This window comes from Diachasma alloeum, unplaced genomic scaffold (genome assembly GCF_001412515.2).
Source record: "Diachasma alloeum isolate Michigan unplaced genomic scaffold, Dall2.0 Dall_scaffold_00179, whole genome shotgun sequence".
Classification (NCBI taxonomy): domain Eukaryota; kingdom Metazoa; phylum Arthropoda; class Insecta; order Hymenoptera; family Braconidae; genus Diachasma; species Diachasma alloeum.
In genome coordinates this window covers 3,886,272-3,906,847 of record NW_021680345.1, presented here as the reverse complement: position 1 = coordinate 3,906,847, position 20,576 = coordinate 3,886,272, and the positions used below count along the sequence as shown (strand labels likewise).

The window sequence follows — 20,576 nt, the reverse complement described above, 5'->3', positions numbered from 1 at the left end:
CAAACGAACCGTCTATGGATCTGCGGATCTCCGCCTACGATTTTTTTTTTGCTGTGTGTGGCATTCGACTGACGCCCACGCGTCGGGGGATCGAATTTATTGATTTGTATCAATGTCGAATTGACCGGTTTGGGACGACATCTGGATTAGTATCGTCCTACGATGGTTTTTCAAGGTGTTCGGGGATGTTTCAATTTGGCATATTCAAGCTGTTCTAATTTTTTTTTTTCATAAGTCTAAAAAACAAGCTTTTTTAGAGTTATGATTTTACTCGTTCAATTTCGCAATTGTGAATCCCTAATAATGCAAGGAGAGAAATATTCAATAAAAATTACGTATCTTTTCCGTAATTCCGGAGCGCAAGGCGGTTGTAGAAAATTTTACGGAACTGTCACGTAATTTTTACCTTAAGGCCCGGGTGTACTATCTTTCGAACGTTATCTCGATTTTTTTTTCTCATCTTTCGTCATCTGAAATTGTCAATTAAGTCCTGCAGCATGCAGAAGTTTTGAAAAATTATGAATGAATAATTTTAAAAAAGTAGAAAAAATTCTCAATTTTTTCAAAGCGTATTTTTAATATATATTCAGAATAAGTTGAAGAACAAGAAATTGAAAAATGTATCTGATTTACGGTGACAAATGGCGGCCTGTCACCCAATATCATGCAAGGGGAAGACTGATTTCGTAAATCTTTTTCCACACTGCACAGAGACATTTATTACGGAAAAGGCTCTTTGAAAAAAGTTGTAATATTTTCGAGAATTTTTTAATCACACTTTTATCACATAAAAATGGCAGATGACTACATACCACTGTTTTGAAAATTGAGATACCTAGCTGTCACTTCCCGTGAGGAGTTAGTGTTTTGTTATCCACCGTGAAAAATGATAGCTAATAGATAATTTGCCACAGCGAATCAGATATTTGTAATTTCCACTTTTTTCAACTCCTTCTAAATCTCAATTAAAAACGTTCTTTGAAAAAGTTAAGGATTTTTCTATTTTTTCTTCATCATTTTATCATCATTTTTGGGAATTTCTACATGATGTACCACTCAATTGACAATTTTGGATTACGAAAGATGAAAAAAATCCAGATAACATTCGAAAGATAGTACAGCCGGGCCTCGAGTCACGGGATTTTTCCAGAACGTTCCGTAATTTTTATCTGAATTCGTATACCGTCAAATCACCGTCAAGGATTGACCGTGACGGTGATCGTCATACGATCACGATGTATTTGGCTAACAACAGGGCTTGGTGCAACCGGCCCTAAGTAGAAAATGTTTTCAAGATCAGACACAATTCCGAAAATCCAAAATGATGATAATTGAGGAGCAAATAATTTTCTAAAATTCATTCATACGTCAAATTTTTGCAGAAATCAATATCGTAATTAAAAATGTTTGATTGTCACTGAATTCTTCAAAAAAATTTTCATGCAATTTAATTAAAATCTTCATGTTTGAATGTCTGCGGATGACACTTGCATTACACTGACAAAAACAAAGGTTTTTAAGAAATACTTATATCAAGAAACTTCTGACTTGAAAATTTTCAAGAGTAAAATATCTCGCACTAAGAAAATAAAAACTCGTCAAGTAAAGCGATTTCTCACACCAAGTAAAATTGAATTAATTCATTTAATAGTTTTTTAGCCTCAATACTAAAATATTTTAATGCAAAAATCACTTTAATTGATTTGAGAAATCGTTTTCTCAATGTGAAGAAACTCTCTTCATTTTTCGGACAATAATAAAATTTCTTGGCGGAAGATTTTTTTTTTTTAGTGTGAGATGTGCGTTTGGTAATTTTCAAGCCACGAATTTTTTGATGCAAGTAAAGAGATACTTCTCAAAAAACACTTGTTTTCTCATTGTACCCTTGATAATTCTCAGTGAATAAAACAGACAAAATCTTCCACTCGGAAGCAAAAAATTTCTTCTGAGCTGAAAACTGAAACAACTAATTGTCAGAATGTAAATATGTTTATTACTCTGTGTCTTACAAATTCAGCTACTCCACTCCGAGGCACGATCCCTGAACGCAGCCTCAAGTTGCCCTCTTCCAGGAAGCATTTATTTCATCCTAGTAATTGCGCAGCAATGCCCTCCCAACTACCGGTTTTATACCCCAACAAAAACCATCCTCACTTCTTTTCCCTCTCAGCTGGATTCCCCACCTGATGCCGCACGATCCCACACGACTTTCTTATTCATATCGAAATGGGTAATACGATCGCGAAATGGAGAATCAGTTGAGCTTGTCCATGTGGCTAACCTGATTAACTCATCTTCCCTCAATTAACCCAGTTTAATTGTAGATGAAAACTGATGTAAAGGCGTTGTTGCATGAATTATTCGTCTTTCTCTTTTGTTCGGTGGAAAATCGTTTCGATCGGATTGAGATATAGATCACCGAGTTTTTTTATGGAGATGCTTAATTGAGGAGATGATGACGAGACATTTGATCATTGATGATGTTGCGATTTTTTCCTTGGGATTCCAATGTTTATTGAGTCTTTGTGAAGATAGAAAAATGAAAATATTGAAGTCATAATTATAATTCATAATTAGCTATAATTAATAATTATTACGAAAACAATTGTTAATTATTATCAATAATTAATAATTTAATTAATAGTCCAATGGTTGATTTCTCGATCCTTGGTGACGCCCTCCGAGTCATTAAGACAGATTTAAAAAGTATTAAAAAATGGAGAGAAGATATAAAATTTGTGAAAAATCATTTCTTGATAATTCCGCAATTATACGATGGAATATAATTAAAATAACATACAACAGCGTTTTTCTTGAAGATGTTTAATTGCGGAGATGACGAGACACTTGATGACATTTCAATTTTTTTCCTCGGAATTCCGATGTTTATTGAGCCCTTGGGACGATCTAACATTGAAAATATTAAATCAATGTTGACAATTCATAATTACTATTAATAACTGAATTAACAATTCAGTAGCGAAGTGGTAAAACGGTTAAGTCGACTTATCTCCCAGTTGAGTTTTTGAGAAATAATTCCGAATATAAGGGAGATAGCGAAATTTTCGTTATGACATTTGTTGTAGCTCTCAATGGGCTTTACAAAAAAGGTTATGATAAAAATTTTGTTATCTCCTTTAGATTCCGAGATATTCACTGAAAACTGGTCAATAGTCAAAATTGACTTGTACCGTTTTACCACTTCGCTACTGAATTCAAAGATTGAGTTAACGAGTCTTTGTGACCTGTCTTGAATCGTTACAGAGCATTAAAAAAATGTTTAAAAAATCAGGGAAAAATATCAAAAGATTTTAACATTATTTATCGAATTCTGAAGTGATTCGATGGAATGTAATGTAAAGAAGATATGGATCAGTGATTCTTTTATGGAGATGTTCACTTGAAGAGATAATCATCAAATATTCGATTATCGATGACTGTGGAATTATTTTCAAAGTTGTGATCAGTCATTTCATCTTGCACTGAATGTGAGAGCAATCGGACTCGCCCACCTCTCGGTTCTCCCGCAGTTGCCACACTCGATGGGCCCTGACGTCATCAGGATCTGTTTATGGCGATGTCGGGCCACGACTATCTGGCCCCATAAGGAGACAAATGAACGATCATAACGTATGGCCCCGCCATAAAATCCGTGTGGTGAAACTGCACTTTTTTCCTTCTTCATTTTGAGGCTTTTTTTTTAATTCTCGTTATTTTCGCTTGTTTATTTTTCCATGAGAGGGACTCGCGCCGACTTTCTCGGTTCAGAGTGACATCGGGGTGACAGGGCGAGAGTCTCGTCAAACCAATTAGTTCCTATAGTTTGGTTTTATGATTTTTTGAGGGGGGATGACGTGCATTGCGATTTTTGATTATCGGGGCTTTGACTGATGATCTTTGTTAATTATGCATTACACTGTTGGAAGAGGAATGAAATTTCATGGGCAGCAGACTAGTAATTTCTTGGAGAGTGGTATTGAGTGCGTTTTATGGGAGGAAAATTCAGGTTTCACTGAAAATTAAGTGGAATTCCAAATTTTTTAACAGCATTGAGATGAGAATTCCTCGATGTATTTGAATTTTCTGCAAATTTCTACGAATTTTCAGGGGACAATTGAACTGAAATTTACAGTTTTCACTGAGTTTTCCATGAAATTCTGAATTTTAAATTTCAAAATTCCTTGAAATTTCAGTAGATCTAAAATGTGAAATTTTTTAACTGAAGGGATTCTTACCAACTGATCATGACTAAATCAGTAGTGGAATGGTGAAACGAGTTCGAGACGAGTCGATTTTGTTGAGATTTCAGTTTTCCCCGAATATTTGAGAATTTGCGGAATTTTCGGAGCTGTATTTCTGCTCTATAGAACGAATTCTCAGGAAAATTGTTTGTTGGCCGCTTTCAGGTCGAGGTTACAAGCAAATATGTTATCTTTTATCGTTTATTTTTATAGGTATTAGTCGTTGAGAATGAGAAGCTTATGTAGGTGTAAAACAGTTACTGTATTCACCAACTGAATGATGATGAATTCTATTCTATTCCATTCTATTCCTTCAAAAAATTACTCTTCAATTGTTCTACTGCTGTGATTATGATCTGTATTTTATTGTGGATTATCACGGATGAATTTATGATTCTTGGAGTAGCTGTTGCCAATTGTCCATTCAGTGGCTGAGTGGTGAAACGAGTTTGAGATGAGTCAATTTTGTTGAAAGTTCCGTTTCTCCTGAGTATTTAGGAATTTAAGGGAGATAGCGGAATTTTTGGAGCGGTTTTCCGCTCCACGAGGAGAATCTTCAGCGAAAGTGCTCTGTAATAGTTGGGAATTTGTAGAAATTTAATTGAAAGTGACATCTATGGTGGAAATTGAAGAAAATTCTACATTTATGAGGGAGAATGGGGAAATTATCGTAACAATTCAGCAGAATAAAGAAGACAGTTGCTTGAATTTTAAAATCCCTCGCAGATTCGAGACAAGTGTTACATAATCTCAATCAAAAATTTAAATTTTCATTGCAAATCTTCAAAATTATCTCATTTTTTTGGTGAAAGCGACATTTATACAGGAACTTCAAAAAAATCCTAAACTTCTGAGCGAGAATGATGAAATTATCGTAAAAATTTATTGAAAATAGCAGTTGAATGAATTTTGAAACCAGCCGGAGATTCGAGACAATTGTTCCTCAAATTTTCATATTTTTTAAACATTCTCATTGTAATCTCAATTCAAAATAGAAATTTTCATCCAAATCCTCCAAATTATTTCATTTTTCACTAAAAAAAATTCTCTAACAATTTCGTATAAATAAATCAGTGAATGTTTTACTCGTTTTCACTAGAAATTTTTTTGTCATCACATCAATTTAAATTTTAAATTCGCATGAAAGTTCCTCAAACCTACTTCATATTTCTATGAAAAACTCACCAACAAAATTTCGTCTCCCAAAATTTCCCCCCCAAAAATTGTGGCAAAACAATCAATATAAATTCAAAGATACTCGTCAACAACTCATCCCCAGATTGAGTTTTCTCATCCTCTCGAACCTCTCCACTACCAAACCACGAGACCTCCAAACGACAAATAATTTTCTAGTGTCACGATCAAGGCCACAAGCTCGTCTCACTCCTCAAAAATTCTTCCTCCATCCTTCGAAGAATAAACATGTCGTACGACTCTCTCACGACACTTTTATTGCATCATTATCATGAGAAAATAATTAACAGATTGAGAAGGAAAACATCTTCACGTTGAATAGCGCGTCCCGAAGGTCACACTTGATGTTCAAAATTATGGAATTCCATCAACTATTATTAATTAGCCACAGTCAACAGCAATAATTTTCAACAGAGATGAAGAGGGTGAGTGTCAGATGACAAAAACTATTACCGCCAATTCTCAATCCCGGAAATGAGATTGCGGTGATTCTTACATTTCACAATGGACTTCACAGAGAGAGGGCCCAGCCTCCTGATCAATCGTTTGCCGTCACCATGTAACCGTTACTCGCGAATGCAGGTACAATTTCCTGCACAATGAGACGATCCACTCGTCAGAAGAATAAGAAAATGGAGAAGGAAAAAAAATAATGAAGGGGAATAAGTGCAAAATTGTATTGGATACAGTGAGAGTCTAGTAGTCGGGTGAGGTTTATTTATCGGGTTGAGGCTATTTCGCGGAGAATCGTGATAGGTTGAACTTAAAACGGCCTATCATTTAATTTTATAAGCTTCCTGGATGCTCTAACACTTCCTCGTCTGATATTTTTTTAGGAATAGTATCGTTTTCCCTTCTTCGTGTCGTTGAATTCATACCGAGAGGCACGAATTCTTAATTGGAACATGTTTCTGTGGATTTAAGAACAATTTTTGCTATTTGAAGAGGCGATATTACTGGATCTCATTAAATTTCATGGGCAGTTGACTAGTAATGTTTAGGAGAGTGAGATGGAATTCCATTTGAGGGGAAAAAATCGCGAAATTTCAGATTCCGCAGAAAGTTCACTGAAATTTCAGATTTGTCAGCAGCAGGATGAGGAGCATATTTCAAAGTATTGAATTCTTCAATCAAAACATGAATATTCAGCAACAAATTACGCTGAAGTTTTAATTAATGGAAATTGAAGAATACTATTTCCTTAATTTTCCCAATTTCTATCAATTTTTATGGAATAATTGAACTAAAATTTGATCGCCCTTCATTTTTTCATAGAATTTTTAATTTTCAATACCGAAATCCCTTGAAATTTCAGCGAAATTATGATGTGATTAAAAATTTCAAAAGTGTACATCATAATTAATAAAAACAAAAATTTTCTTTGAATTTTTGGGTTCTTCCACTAAAATTTTGTGATTCAATATCCAATTGCACTCATAAAATTGATCGGTATTATCGTGACATCCGAGAGAAGACAATTTATTCATTTGTAAACCGTTTCATTCGTCGATGATTTCTATTGAACACCTAGAAGTCCAAAGATTTCACTTGATTTAGCCCCGAGAATTCTTCAATTCAGACCAACATCCTCGCCCCAATGCCCCCATTAAAAAAAGTTTTCGCTTCACGCAGTAGTTCACCTGAACTTTGTAAATTTCCATAAAACTCTTCCTCTCCACCTCTCCCGTAATTAGAAAATCATAGTTGCACCACAGATCGAAAGGCGAAAATACCATTATTTTAGAAAGCTATTTTTATGTAATGTAGTGTTAGCGATAAGATAATGCCTCATGCAACATGGAACCGTCTCCTTGCCATTTGAATCTCAGCATTAGCATACATTGGCTTTAATGCGGTATGAAACATCTTCATGTGTCGAGCCTCTCAGCCTGAGAATAATTGATGAAAATTCCAATGCTCAATAAATCGCAATTTTTTCTCGAGTCATAATGCGAATGGTCTAATGATTAACATAACGTCATTTCGATTTTAGATATCCGATATAGTGGTTGGACAAGAGCCGAACGTGACTGCACGCGAAGCACTGCTGCGCTGGGCGAAACGGTCAACTGCACGTTATCCGGGTGTTCGTGTTACGGATTTCACTGGTTCATGGCGCGATGGCCTCGCATTCAGTGCATTACTTCATCGAAACCGTCCCGACCTCATCGACTGGAAGACAGCGCGTTCCTGTCAAGCGAGAGAACGACTGCATCAAGTTTTCTACATCGCCGAGCGCGAGTACCACGTTACCAGGCTTCTCGATCCCGAAGGTATGACAATATTTATTCTAAAGCAAGTATTGCATATAGTATAGTTGTTTTTGCTGACAAATTAGCAATATGCTTCCGAGTGGTTATTTACCCATCGTTTCCTTCTATCATGTATAATTCATTGTTTATTTCATTTCATTTCATTGAATTCAATAAGATTTCTTTTCAACTAAATTTGTCAGATTTTCAACTTAGTTGAATGTTATCATCATCATTATTCTTATTGTCCCTTTCTTCTGTACAACCGATTTTCGTTTTTACGAAAAATTTCATTTATACGTACTTGAGTGAATTTGAAACATCACATTTGAAGAAACCGTCAGAAAGCTCACCTTCAGGGAAATTCATGAAAAATTCAAAATTTTCAACAATCATCATAAAAATCAAATCAACCAATACAGCTATCGTAATCATCTTTTAACTTCGACTGAATGGCATTGAAACAAACGAAAAGATCGAAAATTAAAAAAACTAATCGATGAATTGAATTTTAATTAATGGAGATCGATAGGGCTCAACAAAATTTCAAGTTTTAGGTAGAGTTCAAGGAACTCACGAGTTTTCAGTCGGAGTGAGGCGGAATTTTTACAACTTGATTGAATTTCCAATGGAACATGACTATGTAGAAACCAAATCACATGAGTTTTCCTGATTTTTCCGAATTTTCAGGGAATAATTGAATTCAAGAATCGAGTATTTTCTTGATTGTCATTCGAACAGACAATCAATGGAATATTTGGTTTTTCAATGACGGAATCCCTTAACATTTCAGTGGAACTGTCAACTTTCAATTTCATGAAATTAAAAAACAAATGATCTCCCCCTTATTTCGCACAAACCTTTCTTCTTCATGTTGTGATGACAAAAGAAATTGCGATACCCCCGATTCAATTTTTGGAGCTAAATTCCCGGTTGAAACATCCTTAAACAGATTTAGAAAGATGAAGGAAATTTTCTTCCGAGTCAATTGGGCCACGTCGTGTCTGAGGTAGTGAGCACTGATCAGGATTCTCTAATCCTCGAATCACAACTGTCCTAGAATCATTTCCCCCAAGATCAATAGGTCAGCAGAACGAAGGGGAAGTCGTGCCAAGCGCTCAACTCATTTGACAAATCATACCCGATCCTAAACCATTTTTCGAGTCGCAAAATCAGACAGTTACAATTTCGGATCTCGATTTACTGCAAAATGAAAGTTCATTTCCACGATTTTATTATGAATGACGAATAGCCTTATACCTGGATATGCGTACTCGGAATCGTCTATGTAGCACATATTCTTTTGGTCACGGTTACCCGACACCACTTCCGCTCGCGCTCACCCACCGTGACACCGGCACTCTTTTATAATTGCGTTTAAAGATGCGTGCGGTGGACGACCATTGTTCAGGAATATGTATCGAAAGGGATGAATCCTTGAAGGAAACTGTCCTTGGAAGACGGTACGTTTTATTTTTCTAAAAACCCCAAGGTTTTTTCGAAATTTTCTAAAAAAAAATAAACAATTTCTTCTAATTTTTTAGAAAACTTGAGAATATTCTTGACATTTGTAAAAAAATCCCAGTTTTTTTCAGAAAATGTGAGAATGTTCGTGAATTTCCTAAAAAACTTGCAAATTTTACGTTCTTGAATTTCCAATCAAAAGATGCATATTCAGCACCAAATTACCCTGAATTCCCAATTTATTGAAAAATCGAGAGTATCTTCACCCGCATTTTCCCAATTTCATACGATAGTTGAACTAAAATTCAGTTTCCACACATTTTCCCATAAAATTTTGAATTTCCAATGACGGAATTCCTTGAAATTCCAGTAGAACTATAAAAATTTCCAAATGCAACAGAATTGAAAATTTCATTCAACAATATAGTCAATATAACAAATATAACAAATCAAATTGAAACGTCCAGTCACAAATATGGCAACTTTGAGCTCGAATATGTAATTAAGGGAATATATAACATTGAACATAACAAATCTCACGCGACGTCTTGATCAACGAATGATTCACTCGAAAGGTGAAAGTCGAATCAAACAAGACTCCTCAAATATGCATTTAACTATTAACGAATGAACATTTGGTGAGACCGAATCCTCGTCTCCAACCAAGTCCCTTCGTTAACAATAACTCCTTAAAAAGTGATAGACACAATAGAATGGAATAATCCTTTCTATCAGTGTGGCTTATACATTCCGCAGAAATAAAAAAACGCTCCCTATTCTTCCAGATGTCGATACCCCCGAACCGGACGAGAAGTCTCTGATAACGTACATCTCCTCGCTCTACGATGTATTCCCCGAGCCCCCGCCAATCCACCCCCTGTACGATGCTGACGCTCAAAGACGTTCAGCCGAATACCGTGAGCTCGCAAGTTCCCTCCACCTGTGGATACGCGAGAAGATCTCCATAATGCAGGAGCGCGCATTCCCCCCGACTCTGATTGAGATGAAAAAATTGGCAGCTGACAATGCCAAATTCAAGAACGAAGAAGTGCCCCTGAGGTACCGCGACAAACAACGACTCACCCACATATTCCGCGATCTACAGAAGTACTTCGAGGCTGTGGGTGAAGTAGACATGGAGCAAGAGTTGCACATAGATGTTATCGATAAGAATTGGAATCGTCTGATGCTGCTCCACCAGGAGAGAGAGCAGGCGGTGCTGGATGAGATAAAACGCTTGGAGCGACTCCAGAGACTCGCTGAGAAAGTTCATCGTGAGATGAAAGCGACGGACAATCGTCTGGAGGAATTGGAGCGAAGGGTGGAGGACGAGGCTCGTCGTCTCGATCGTCTGCATCCACTCGAGGCGAAGCACGCGGTGGATCTGTTGGAACAGGACATTCGCAGCACTGAAATCTCGATTCAGAATATCTTTACTGATGTTCAGACTCTCATCGATGGGAAGTACAGCCAGGCTGGTGAACTGTATAAGAGGTAAGTTTGAGGATCAGGTCGTTTCAGTGGAAAATTGAAATTTCAGGGACAGTTGGGTAGGGGTTTGCGGAAGAGTGACATTGAATTCGACTTTGCGGGAGAAAAATCGTGACATTTGGTTTTTTTTTAGAAAATCAATGGAATTATACGTTTTTGGGCAATAGGAAGACGCGAATTTTCCAACTTATTTGAACTTTCAACAGAAACATGAACATTTAGAATCAAATAATAACGCAGAATTTTCAGTTAATTGGAAATTAGAGAATTTTCTTCATTTTTATTAATTTGTTATTAATTGTATTTGCACTATTTATCAATTCATTTCAATGGAAAATTGAGATTTTATGAATAGTTGAATATTTATTTTCATTAGAGTGATATTGAATTCGATTTAGGGAGAGAAAAATCATGAAATTTAGGGTTTCTTTGAAAAATCTTTAAAATTCTAAATTGGCAAGCAATGGGAAAACATAAATTTCTCAATTTACGTGAATTTTTAATATAAACATGAATATTTAGGATCAAATTATGTAGAATTTTTCAATTAATTGGGAATTGGAGAATATGTTTACCTCAATTTTCTTTATTTCTATTAATTTTCTTGGAATAATTGAATGGAAATGTACAGCTTTCGTCTATTTCAGTGAGAAAATTCCATAAAATTTAAAAGTAGAACTATCGCTGGATCACAATTTCCAAAAAATTTACCGTAAATCAATCATAAAATATGACATTTTACTGAAAATTCAAGAATATTGCTAAATTTTCAGGCAATTCTATTCTATGAAGCTTCAGGCACTAATTCAGATAAAATTTACAGTTTCTATAGATCGTTCCTTAAATTCAGAATTTTCAATGACGAAATTCCCTGAAATTCCTGTAATAAAATTTTCCAAGAACTGTACCGGATTCAGCTCAAAATTGTCAAGTATTGTACCAACTACGAAACGAATGAAATATATCATCTCTTGAGGACAAACCGCTTGGAGTAAGAGTTTCGTGAGGTATTCATGACTTGAAGAAATCGTTTTTTTCTATCAAGAAACGAGAAAATGGCAAAAAATGCTAGAAATTTTGACTTTGGCATTAAATTCATTCAATAAATATTCTATTCTCTTAGTTCAAAAAATTATTTGTGACAAGTATGTCTCTAATTCCTTTATCAGTTGGATAAAAATAACAGAAAAAATACGTAATGTTAGACACTTCCTCCAAAAATTTCTCTTCACATGGTATTGCTTACAAAACCCGAGTGAAATATCACCGATTCCATTTTCACTGATCAATGCCTCGTTCCAACATTTTCAGAGTGCAAAAATTACATCAGCGCTGGGTGTCATTGCGCTCTCTATTGCACAAGCGTCTAGTTGAGCCCCTCTCAGCAGTATCATTTCCAGTTGAGGAGCGTGTTGTCACAAAACATCGTACAACTGTTCACGAGACACGTTTAGTCGATACAAATCCACATTTTCGTAATTTACACGACTGCATTGACTGGTGTAAGAACAAACTCAAACAGCTCCAGGAGGCTGACTATGGCTCTGATCTGCCCAGCATAAAGAACGAATGGGACATTCATCAGCGCGAGCACAAGAACATCGAGCAATTTCGAAGTAAAGTTGAGAAATGCGTCTACGCTAAGAGTAATTTTCACGGTGAGGAATTGTCACTATACAGTCAACATCTCAGCACACTGCAGCAGATATATTCGGACTTGCTGGAGATATCTAACAAACGTCTGTCGGATCTCGATGTTCTTCATGATTTTGTTCAGTCAGCGACTAGAGAGCTGCACTGGTTCAATGCTAAGGAGGAGATTGAAGTCACAAGAGACTGGAGCGACAAGAATCTCAATGTGCAGAGTGTGGAACAATATTATGAGGTAAATTACATGATTATTATCTTTGCTGTAAATTTGAGAACAGTCGCACCATTTAATGAAGGGATTATGTTATTGTCTCAATTATTTCAATTAAATAATATCATTTTTACCTTTCATTTTATAGGAATAATTATTTAATCACTCATTACTTCACCGAAAAAAAACAAGCTTTATTTTGAGACTTTTCAACTCAACTGAAGACTTTCAGAATTCATGTGAAATTATCATCTTCAAATTAAGCTTTTTTGGAAAATCTTGTTTATTTATTAATTTTTTTTATTAATGCTTTAAAAATCCGTAGAGGATTTATCAACTTAATATTTATTCGCGCAATAATTAACTGTGGTCTTTACATTTATCACCCACATTCGAAAGAATTGGCTCATAAATTGGAAAGAATACACTATGATGCAATATACTCATTGCTAAAACCAAATCAACAACTACTAAAGATCGAACCATTTTCCTAGCTGAAAATTTCATTATAAAAGTAATGATTAATAATAATTCGGCACTTCATGGAACAATCGATGCATTCTATGCTAATAATTACAAACTTTCCAAAACACAAAACTGCTATGACAATCCATCACAAATTTACGTACTATGTTAAGAAATTTAGCACAAAAAGGTGCATTCAATACACAAACATGAGTTTAATAACCTCATGCTGGAAATTCCTGTGAAAATCTTATTTAAAAACCTTTGAGATCTCAAAATAAGGTATTGTTTCATTCTCCACCATATAATCGCTATCTATTCATTAAATTTTATCCTTTACAAGCATACATTTGGCTCAGGATCAGAGGTACACTCCACCCTATCTCCCCAATCCCCAAAAAACCACCGCAATCTCGAAAAATCCATTTCCTCTTCCAGAATCTGATGAACGACATGGAGAAACGTGAGATCCAGTACGTAGCAGTGCAGCAACGTGCTGAGATTCTCATAAGTCAGGGGCACCCAGCCTCGAAGACAATCGAGGCATACAGTTCAGCAATGCTGAAGGCATGCTCCTGGCTCTTGCAATTGACCCACTGCCTGGAGGTCCACCTGAAGCACGCAGCGGAGAGTCAGCAGTTCTTCAAAGAGGTCCAGCAGGCTGAGCAGTGGCTCTCGAAGCAGGACGAGGTCCTCAACACCATCTACTCTCAATCTGAATTCAGCATTGACGAGGGCGAGCGTTTGCAGAGGGGTTTGAGTGAGCTCAGAGTTGAGTTGGAGAGCCACGAGAAGCAAGTCAGGCGTCTAGTGGACCAGGCAAAGCTGATTGTCCCAATGAAACAGCGGAGACAACCGGTGACGAGACCCCTCCAGGTGACCTGCATCTGCGAATACAAACAAGTCAACATGTCCATCGAGAAGAACGAGCAGTGCACACTCTACGATAACTCTGGTAGAGTAAAGTGGAGGGTAAAGAATTCCCAGGGTGTGGAGTCTCCAGTGCCAGGTGTTTGCTTCTCACTTCAGCCCCCAGACAAGGACGCCCTCGACGCTGCTGAACGTCTTCGTCGCCAGCACGACAGAACCACTGCCCTCTGGCAACGAAAACACCTTCGTCTGAGGCAAAACACCATTTTTGCAACTATCAAGGTCGTCAAGGGCTGGGACTTTCCCCAGTTTCTGGCAATGGGACAGGAGCAACGAGCGACGATCAGACGAGCCCTCAACGAAGACGCTGAGAAGCTCCTCGCTGAGGGGGATCCAGCTGATCCTCAGCTGAGAAGACTCAGGAGGGAAATAGCTGATGTCAACAGGCTGTTCGACGACTTTGAGAAGAGGGCCAGGGCTGAGGAGGAGTCCAGAAATGCTGGGAGGATCTTTGATGATCAACTTTCCTCCCTGAAGCAGTCTCTCGACGAGTACGAGAGGATTCTTAATATCAGAATTGCCTCACCACTGCCCAGGGACTTGGATAGCCTCGAGCATCTTGTTCTCGAGCACAAGGACTTTGAGCAGAATCTGCAGAGACTGGCACCTGATTATGAGCAAGCGCAGCAGACCTTCAGGGGAATAACACTGAAGACACCAGCCATGAGGAATAGGCTGGACGACGTCATGACTAAGTGGAATCACTTGTGGAATCTCAGTAATCTGTACATTGAGAGACTCAAGTGTGTGGAGATTGTGCTGTCTGGATTGGAGGAGAATACTGCGACTATCTCTGAGTTTGAGATTAAACTCGCCTCGTACTCTGAGCTGCCTTCTGATGTCAAAGGACTTCAGATCGTTCTGGAGGATCTCATGGTTCTGCAGAATGCCATTGGACAGCAGCAGATTGCCATGGACCAGCTCAATGATGATGCGCATAATGCTAGGAGGCTTGTGGAGAAATCTAGACCCAATCATCGTGGCCCTCACAGCGATATGGATCGTCTCGATGCTGAGGTCAGCAGGTTGAACTCGAGGTGGACGAACATTTGTGGACAGGTGGTGGATAGGATGAGGAGTGCTGAAGCTGCTTATGCTCTTGCTCAGAAGTATCACACTTCTTATCAGAGTGAAGTCGACTTTGTTGATGATAGCTATAAGAAGCTGGAGGCTACTTCACCGGTGCTCAATAAGGCACATGAGCTTGAGACAACGAAGGTTAGTGCTTTAAATTATTTTACTTAGTAATTGCTTCTTTTATTTGATTTATTTATTTTATTTTGAATTATTCCACTTTTGTGGAATTTCACATTTATCAAGTAGAAATTCAAAAAAAACATTGAAAATTTTTATTGTTTTAATTTTTGTTAAAAAAAGATTTTTTTTTTCATTCAAACATGGAAGAAAGAAACTTAATTTGGCTGTAATTCAATTTCCGGAATATGATATTTTTATCTTGAAAATTATACGATTAGTAAAAGCAATGAAAAATAGGATACATATTTCAACTTTTAAAAACTTAAAAAACACAAATTCTTATATTTTTCAATTACTTTTTGCATTATTCTAGTACACATTTATTTCTTTAAACTGCTTCATTCATTTTATGTTTTGCCACAAAGACAAATGATTAAGAAAGAATTTGAAAAAAATTTATGAATCCTATTTGCCTGCAGAATCTATTGAACAGAGTATGTGATCGTGCACCAACAGTGGAAGCTGTCAACGTCACTGGAGGCAGATTGATACGCGAGGGCAAGGTAAGATTCATTGAAATAGCAATTTGCAAAGCAGTACAAATAGCCACGAAGCCTATGGGAGTGAATGCCTGGATGAATGAGAATTGCGACTATTTACTAGATTTAAGTAGATCTACATTGTACATCACCATTGGTATCAGAATCATCTGTAAATTGTTCTTCAGCCTCTTCCTTTCAGCGAACAACGATAAAGATGTACTGTCGTTGTTGATTAACGTATCGACTTCTCCGCACGGTCGTACGCACTACAAAACTATGGCAATATGTGAATTCTATGAGTTTTGTTGTATATTTTCTTTCTTGTGGACACTCAGGTTTGGCTTTTTTATCTGCTGCTTTCAGTTTCTAATTATTGAAGGGTCTTACTACCGTTCACTCACGATTATTAATGTATATTATCATATTTTTTACTGATTACTCTTCTAAAATGAATAGCATGGTTGAATGGTGCTTGGGTTGGGTGATGGAATAAATGGATTTTTGGTAGCAGGCGGTAAATTCTTGTAGATTAATTAATCAGAGAACCAGTAGATCATCTCAGTGTGGTACAATAACTTAGAATTTACATTTGGATTACATTTTGATCTTTCAAAATTAAAAGCAATCGCTAATTCAATACACATAATTATTTATTAAGACAGTTTGCAAAATTTTTATGCTAAAATTACATAATGTTTATTAATTTATGCTAAGGTTATTATTACCACACTGTTCCTAGTAATAAGTAGAAAATGATGTGCGAAAAAATTTCACAGAATCACTTGACGAATTCGATGGAAAATTTTATTGGAAATTCCATTAGTTTTTGGCCGGTTCTGTTGGAAAATTTCGCAGCTTTATTGTGAGTTTTTCCATGGAAAATGTCCAATGGAAAATATTTCATTGAAATTTACTCTAGGAATTTCTCGACATGAATTTTCCAAGTTTTTTCCACTTTATTGCTTCTCTTTTCATTAAAAAAAGAAGAGAAACTTCAGAAAATTTCTATAGAAAATATCTATAGGAATTTCTACAGAAAAAAACAATAGAAAATTCGATAGAAATCCAATAGAATTTTCTAGCGAATTTGCTAGATTTTTCTATGAAAATTTTTCGTACATGATGTATTAGAAATGTAGAATCCTAGCTGTTGTTGTCGCTTCTCCGCCAAAAAACTATAAAGAGTAGTGATTATTAGAGATCCTAATGTACTAACCATAACGGACTAACCGGCCTCCATAGATTTATGGCCAGAGGTTGAGATCCTTCAAGGAACAGCTCGAAGAACTCTGCCCATCACTGGATGCATCCGTTAAACGACCGAGACGCGAGTCCGTCACAACGGTGGACAGCATTGCACACGATCTCGATAATCTCAACAGGAGATACACAACACTCGTCAGCCTCTGCCAAGAGCGTGTTCAAAAACTTGCGCAGCAGTATCCGGATGATATGGCATTGCAGGTGAGTTTGTTTCATATTGTTTGTAGGGTTTGGCATAATTACCAACCATCTCAATACCTTTGAAACATTAATAATAAAAAATCCTTGTAAAGGCAATTATTCCAGACCATCTCAGGCACAAAATCCGCAAAAAAACGTTGTAAATACCGGCAGTACCCAAATAGCTTGAACAACCCCCAAAACCTAAACTACCTAGTAAAATTGGGTAAATCGTAGTACTAAAAGCTCTCGATAACGATCATCTCCCCAAAAAGTTGTACAAATCACGCAACTCCACACTCTATCGAAACAATCATTAGTTACATCTCAAAGGACCTCTTCAACTGTAACCTTCGCAGCCCGTAACTCCTGTAGCACCATTCAAATTATCTGTAAATTTGCACAATACAAAAACAACACAGTGAGTGTTTATGCGCTCCTTGAGAACCGGTTTCGTCTGCCACCCGAATTAATTTGCTTTCGCACTGCGAATAGTCGCGCTTCTAAACGTGAAAAAAAAAATGGGCTAGGAGGGGAAAAAATTCATATGCTCAATGCCAGTCGCAGCGGCGATAACTCCCACATGACATCACTGAAATTTCTGAATAGTGAGTGACGCCATTTAATTCAACCGCCCCAACGTATTCCAGTTGATTATGTATCTTTGATATTCCTTAAAGACTTGCTAACCGAACGATGAAACTGTGTCATTATAAATCAAGCGAAGGATTAATGCAGGTTTTTTATTCCACATGCGTTTAAGGTCTATCGTTTTGCCATTACCGCGACGATAATAACATGTGTAGGAATCGGAAAATAATCATGCATCGACGAGATTGATAAGGGCTAATCATGAGGGAAAATTGTACGGATCTTAATCGGGGAATTGTTCGATTATTCCTTGGTTTATCCTCTGCACAAATTGTGGTGGAGTATCAATAATTGTGGTGCAGCTAACTGGCGCAGCTGCTGTTGCACGCGCGTGGGCAGGTGTCCTTGCTATTTTTTCTTTTCGCTCAGGTTTTTTTATCTCTCCTGCCATAAATGTCTTCCTCAGAGTGGGTTCGACGGTGTTTACCTGATATCAGTCGAGAGATCAGGATTGCGAATAGAAAAAGAGTTTGATTGATCTGCACTGTCGGAAACAAATTGAAATTTCAGGGACAGTTTTGTTGCGATTTTCAGGGGAGTGGGGTTTAATTCGACGAAGGGGACATGATTATGAAATTTCAGATTGCACTGGTAATTCAAGGAAATTCCAAGTCTTTTGACGGCAGACAGACGAGAATTACGAAACTTGAATTTTCGATGAGAACGTGAATATTTAGTAACAAATTACGCTGAAAATTTAATTAATTGATGATTTGAGAGTAGTTTTACCTGAATATTTGTCATTCCTATTAATTTTACTTAATGGTTTAACTAAAATTTACAGTTTCTACAGATTTTTCCAAAAAATTGGCAATTTTTAAGCCCAAATTCCTCGAAATTTCAGTGGAACCATGTGATAAAAATGTCTCAAAAGCGCGCGTGAAATTTCAGCCAAAAATTTCCAACCCCCATAGACTAAAAATCGAAATCAAGATAATAAAGAGGTTTGACATCGTAATGCACAATTATTCATGTAATTAGGTCCCCGTAAATATTCAATCTTCTCCTCGAATCTACCAGCTGCTAAGAAACAGTAATCACCTCAATTAGTTACGTTCATAACTCATTGACACATTTCTTTGTAATCTTATCGATAGCCTCTGCGCATAAAAACGTCGCTAGTATTTATTAACGAATGTTCAAGATATTTCGATTGCCTCTGATCTCGCCGCTCCCTACGTTTACATTATTCCTGAATTTTTAATCATCCTCTCCAAGATGATTACAGATTCAGGGCTTTGATGACAATTCAAAAATAGTTAAGACGTTCAAGGTCAAGTGACATGCGACACAGGCGACTTGTAGTGAACACCCGAAACTACGTTTCATTGATGAAACCGAGGAAATCCCTCTGTTATTCTTTTTAAAAAAAGAAAAAAAAACTTGAAGTCTGTGGATAGTCTAGCATCGCGATCGTTGTCGGGCCACTTCAGTATCCCGTGCGACGTCGTAGTGCTAACATCGTCGGCTCGATTGCGTCAAAGGCGTTTCCTCAAATCACATGTTTCAAGCTTCTCGACTATTCCATTAACTATTATTTTTTTTATTTACGTATGACTGTGGAATTATGGAGGCATACGATAGTTGCGATGTTTGAATGGAACCAGGGAAAATCGATTTTCACGGTGCACACGTCGACGTGGCGACTGAGAGTGCCTTTTATTGATACCTATTCGTACTATTTATCGTGGCTTAGTGCCATACGGTGAGTCTTTCGTGGACTGCACAGTGTTAGTTCTCCAATTTTTCCTCTGAAGTTGGATTTTTAAAGGGATTATGTTGCCGCAGAGGAGAATAGTGCGGAAGGTAATGCTTCGTTTGTGATTCTGGATGATTTTTTTTATTGTTGCGGAGTACCTCAAATATTTTCGTTGTTATCAGTTCCGATAAGGCACTTATCGGGGTTATTAGGTGATAATGAAGGGAAGGAATTCGATTGTGGTGTTGTTTGGCCTGATTAACTTCTTTTTAATTGCCTAATATGGTTGGAAAATATTGAAATTTCGAATTTCATTGCAAGGAATTTCCCAAATTATTTGAATTTTCAATCAAAACATAGATATTTCGTATGAAATCACGCTGAATTAGTGAATTGACAATTTGGGAATGTACTCACCTAAAATTTCTTGATATTTATTCATTTTTATGATGTACTTAAACTGAAATTCACAGTTTCCATAAATTTTTCCATAAAATTGTAAGTTTTCAATTATGAAAATGCTTGGAATTTGAGTGGAACTGTCACTTGATAAACAATTTCAATCAAAACGTGAATATTTAGTACCAAATTATGCTGAATTGCAGTGAATTGACAATTGGAGAATATATTCACTTGAATTTCCCTGATTTCTATCAATTTTTATAATATAAATGAACAGAAATTTACGGTTTTTATTGACTTTTTCACAAAGTTGTGGTTTCCATTACGAAATTTTTTGAAATGTCAGTGGAAATGTCATTTGATGAGTAATCCCAATCGAAATATGAATATTTAGGACCAAATTATACCGAATCTGCAGTTAATTGAAAATTCAAAAATATTCACCAGAATTTTTCTGATTTCTATTAATTTTCATGGAGGAATTAAGCTGAAATTTACAATTTCCATTAATTTGTCCCAAAATTGTGACACTTCCTTTACGAAATTCCTTGAAATGTCACTTGATGAGCAAATGGGAATCAAAATATAAATATTTAATAACAAATTATACTGATTCTTTAATTAATTCAAAATTCAAAAATATATTCACCTGATACTTCTTGATTTCTGTAAATTTCGTGGAATACTTAAACAAAAATTTGCAGTTACCACAATTTTGTTCATAGAACTGTGAGCTTTCCGTTA

General features: G+C 36.6%; 1 protein-coding gene across 2 annotated transcripts in view; it reads left to right on the top strand.

The window, feature by feature from the left end:
• Positions 1–20,576, top strand: part of LOC107041857 (dystonin) — a 183,055-nt gene that overhangs the window by 118,062 nt on the left and 44,417 nt on the right. Inside the window, exons 6-10 of one of the 2 annotated variants that reach the window (XM_015262660.1) lie at positions 7,429–7,708; positions 9,937–10,645; positions 11,954–12,527; positions 13,407–15,116; positions 15,575–15,658. In XM_015262660.1, the coding sequence (XP_015118146.1) occupies positions 7,429–7,708; positions 9,937–10,645; positions 11,954–12,527; positions 13,407–15,116; positions 15,575–15,658 (3,357 nt within the window). Of the gene's footprint in view, positions 1–7,428; positions 7,709–9,936; positions 10,646–11,953; positions 12,528–13,406; positions 15,117–15,574; positions 15,659–19,463; positions 19,538–20,576 lie in introns of those variants that run through there. The other variant, XM_015262654.1, reaches the window with a different exon arrangement.